This window comes from Charadrius vociferus, unplaced genomic scaffold (genome assembly GCF_000708025.1).
Source record: "Charadrius vociferus isolate BGI_N301 unplaced genomic scaffold, ASM70802v2 scaffold1031, whole genome shotgun sequence".
NCBI classification, from domain to species: Eukaryota; Metazoa; Chordata; class Aves; order Charadriiformes; family Charadriidae; genus Charadrius; species Charadrius vociferus.
The window spans coordinates 443-4,594 of NW_009646753.1; the positions used below are offsets into that span (position 1 = coordinate 443).

At 60.1% G+C, this 4,152-nt stretch overlaps 1 protein-coding gene across 1 annotated transcript in view; it reads left to right on the forward strand.

The window, feature by feature from the left end:
* Nucleotides 1–736: 736 nt before the first annotated feature.
* PSMC4 (proteasome (prosome, macropain) 26S subunit, ATPase, 4) overlaps nucleotides 737–4,152 on the forward strand; it is a 17,190-nt gene continuing 13,774 nt past the window's right edge. Inside the window, exons 1-2 of the mRNA XM_009891558.1 lie at nucleotides 737–971; nucleotides 2,243–2,389. Of these exons, the coding sequence (XP_009889860.1) occupies nucleotides 737–971; nucleotides 2,243–2,389 (382 nt within the window). The remainder of the gene's footprint in view (nucleotides 972–2,242; nucleotides 2,390–4,152) is intronic.

A 4,152-nucleotide genomic window follows, 5' to 3' on the forward strand; every position in this document is an offset into this window, starting at 1 on the left:
AAGGTCCAGGTGGGAGACAGGTGGGAGAACATACAGGCAGGAGAGGGTGTGGGCTGGAGGAGGTGCAGGCAGAGAAGGTGTGGGCAGGAGGACGGGCAGGAGAAGGTCCAGGTGGGAGAATGTACAGGCAGGAGGACAGGCAGGAGAAGGTCCAGGTGGGAGAACATATGGGCAGGAGGAGGTGCAGGCAGGAGAAGGTGCAGGCAGGAGAAGGTCCAGGTGGGAGAACATATGGGCAGGAGGAGGTCCAGGTGGGAGGAGGTGCGGGCAGAGAAGGTGTGGGCAGGAGGACAGGCAGGAGAAGGTCCAGGTGGGAGAACATACGGGCAGGAGGAGGTGCAGGCAGGAAGACAGGCAGGAGAAGGTCCACGTGGGAGGAGGTGTGGGCAAGAGGACAGGCAGGAGAAGGTCCAGGTGGGAGAACATATGGGCAGGAGGAGGTGCAGGCAGGAAGACAGGCCGGAGGAGGGCCTGGGGGGGGCAGGAGGAGGTGCAGGCAGGAGGACACGCAGGAGAAGGTCCAGGTGGGAGGAAGTGTGGGCAAGAGGACAGGCAGGAGAAGGTCCAGGTGGGAGAACATATGGGCAGGAGGAGGTGCAGGCAGGAGGACAGGCAGGAGAAGGAGGTCCAGGTAGGAGGTGGGAGCAGGATGATGGGCAGGAGGAGGTCCAGGTGGGAGGAGGTGGGAGCAGGATGATGGGCAGGAGGAGGTGCAGGCAGGAGGAGGTGCAGGCAGATGGGTGGGCCCGGCAGGACCTCCCCTGACCTGCGGGTGGCCCAGCAGAAGCTGCAGCAGGAGCTGGAGTTCCTGGAGGTGCAGGAGGAGTACATCAAGGACGAGCAGAAGAACCTGAAGAAGGAGTTCCTCCACGCGCAGGAGGAGGTGAAGAGGATCCAGAGCATCCCCTTGGTCATCGGGCAGTTCCTGGAGGCCGTTGACCAGAACACCGCCATCGTGGGCTCCACCACCGGTACGGGGAACTGGTGGGGACGTGGGGATGGGCGGGGAGGGCTGGAGGTGGCCATGAGATGGTCAGATGTGGTGGGGATGGACATCAAGGGCTGGGTTTTCCCACCACCACCATGGCCATTGGATGGTCGGTTGTGGTGGGGACGTGGGGATGGACATCAAGGGTTGGGTTTTCCCATCACCACCACCATGGCAGTGAGGGGTCAGGGGGGGTGGGGACGTAGGGATGGATGTGGAGGGGTGGAGGTGGCCATGAGATGGTTAGGTGTGGTGGGGACGTGGGGATGGACAGCAAGGGTTTGGTTTTCCCATCACCACCCCCATGGCAGTGAGGGGTCAGGGGGGGTGGGGACGTAGGGATGGATGTGGAGGGGTGGAGGTGGCCATGAGATGGTTAGGTGTGGTGGGGACGTGGGGATGGACAGCAAGGGTTTGGTTTTCCCATCACCACCCCCATGGCAGTGAGGGGTCAGGGGGGGTGGGGACGTAGGGATGGATGTGGAGGGGTGGAGGTGGCCATGAGATGGTTAGGTGTGGTGGGGACGTGGGGATGGACAGCAAGGGTTTGGTTTTCCCATCACCACCCCCATGGCAGTGAGGGGTCAGGGGGGGTGGGGACGTAGGGATGGATGTGGAGGGGTGGAGGTGGCCATGAGATGGTTAGGTGTGGTGGGGACGTGGGGATGGACAGCAAGGGTTTGGTTTTCCCATCACCACCCCCATGGCAGTGAGGGGTCAGGGGGGGTGGGGACGTAGGGATGGATGTGGAGGGGTGGAGGTGGCCATGAGATGGTTAGGTGTGGTGGGGACGTGGGGATGGACAGCAAGGGTTTGGTTTTCCCATCACCACCCCCATGGCAGTGAGGGGTCAGGTGTGGTGGGGACGTGGGGATGGACATCAAGGGTTGGGGTGTCCCACCACCACCGCCATGGCCATGAGGGATCAGGTGTGGTGGGGATGAAGGGATGGACATCAAGGGTTGGGTTTCTCCACTGCCACCATGGCCATGAGGGATCAGGTGTGGTGGGGACGTGGGGATGGATGGGGAAGGTTGGTGGTGGCCATGAGGGATCAGCTGTGGTGGGGCCATTGGGATGGACGCAAAAGATTGAGGCCATCCACAAGGCGAGAGGTGTGGTGAGGACGTGGGGATGGACGGGGAAGATCGGCGATGGCCGTGAGGGGACGGGTATCGTGGGGACGTGATGCCCTTGGGGACAACCCTGGTGGAGGTGACACGTGAGAGACACCCTGACCACCTTCTCCTGCAGGTTCCAACTACTACGTGCGGATCTTGAGCACCATCGACCGGGAGCTTCTGAAGCCCAATGCTTCGGTGGCCCTCCACAAACACAGCAACGCGCTGGTGGACGTCCTCCCGCCCGAGGCCGACAGCAGCATCATGATGCTCACCTCAGGTGAGGCCACCACCTCCTTGGGGCCACCAACCGTGGCCTGGGGCCACCACCACCTCCAGTCCACCATCACCGGGGCCCAGGGAGATCTTTGGGGTGAAGAGCACCTGCAGACCCTGTCGGTGGTGGGACCGAGGGTGGTCTCAGGAGGTTCCTGGCTGCCACCAGGTTGGGGAGATGTTGGTGCACTGGAGATCAGGGATCTCCAGAGCTGGACCTGGTGGGTGGAGAGCAGCAGGACACAGTCCAGGTGGTGACAGGAAAGGGCTTCTTGGGTGACGGATCTTCATTAACGCTGACGGTGGTGGGACCAAGGGTGTTCTCAGGAGGTTCCTGGGTGCCACCAGGTTGGGGAGATGTTGGTTAGATGAAGACCAGAGATCTCCAGAGCCGGACCTGGTGGGCGGAGAGCAGCAGGACGTGGTCCAGGTGGCAGTGAGAAATGGGACATCTCTTTTAGAGCTTGATGTATCTTCAGCAACCGTGTCCCTGGTGGGACCAAGGGTGTTCTCAGGAGGTTCCTGGGTGCCACCAGGTTGGGGAGATGTTGGTTAGATGAAGACCAGAGATCTCCAGAGCCGGACCTGGTGGGCGGAGAGCAGCAGGACGTGGTCCAGGTGGTAACCAGAAACAGGACACGTATTTTAGGACTCGGTGTATCTTCATTAACGCTGTCGGTGGTGGGACCAAGGGTGGTCTCAGGAGGTTCCTGGGTGCCACCAGGTTGGGGGGATGTTGGTTAGATGAAGACCAGGGATGTATCTCCAGAGCTGGACCTGGTGGGTGGAGAGCAGCAGGACGTGGTCCAGGTGGTGACAGGAAAGGACTTGTTGGGTGACGGATCTTCATTAATGCTGTCGGTGGTGGGACCAAGGGTGTTCTCAGGAGGTTCCTGGGTGCCACCGGTTGAGGAGATGCCACCGTGCTGGGGGTTGGAGCTCTTCTTTAGAAGAACCTTCAGAGTTGGACCTAAATGGTGGAGAGCAACTGGATGTGGTTTGGGTCCACCCAGAGGGGTGGTGGGTCTCCATCCTTGGAGCTCCCCAACCATCACCTGGAGAAGGACCCAAGTGACCTGGTGTGGTTGGAAGTGTTGTCGAAGGGAGACTGGTCCAGGAATTGTTGTCACGTGAGGATGGAGAAGTGGATGGGTGGTGGGTCTCCATCTTTGGAGCTCCCCAACCATCACCTGGAGAAGGTCCCAGGTGACCTCCTGTGGCTGAAGGTGTTTTGGGGAGAAGATTGGTCCAGGAATTGTGGTCACGTGGAAGTGGAGATGGAGATGTGGATGGGTGGTGGGTTTCCATCCTTGGACCTCCCCAACCATCACCTGGAGAAGGTCTGAGGTGACCTACTGTGGCTGAAGATGTTTTGGGGAGGAGGTTGGACCAAGAAGCTCCTGTCCTTGTTGTCATATAAGGATGGAAACCTGGATGGGTCTCCATGCTTGGAGCTCCCCAACCATCACCTCGACCAGGTCCCAGTTGACCTGGTGTGGTTGGAGGTGTTGTGGAAGGGAGATTGGTCCAGGAATTGTGGTCACGTGAGGATGGAGATGTGAATGGGTGGTGGGTCTCCATCCTTGGAACTCTCCATCACCTGGACAGTGTCCCAAGGGACCTCCTGTGGCTGAAGGTGTTTTGGGGAGGAGGTTGGACCAGGAAGTTCTTGTCCTTATTGCCACATGAGGATGGAAGCCTGGATGGGTGGTGGGACTCCATCCTTGGAGCTCCTCAACCATCACCTGGATGAGATCCCAGGTGACT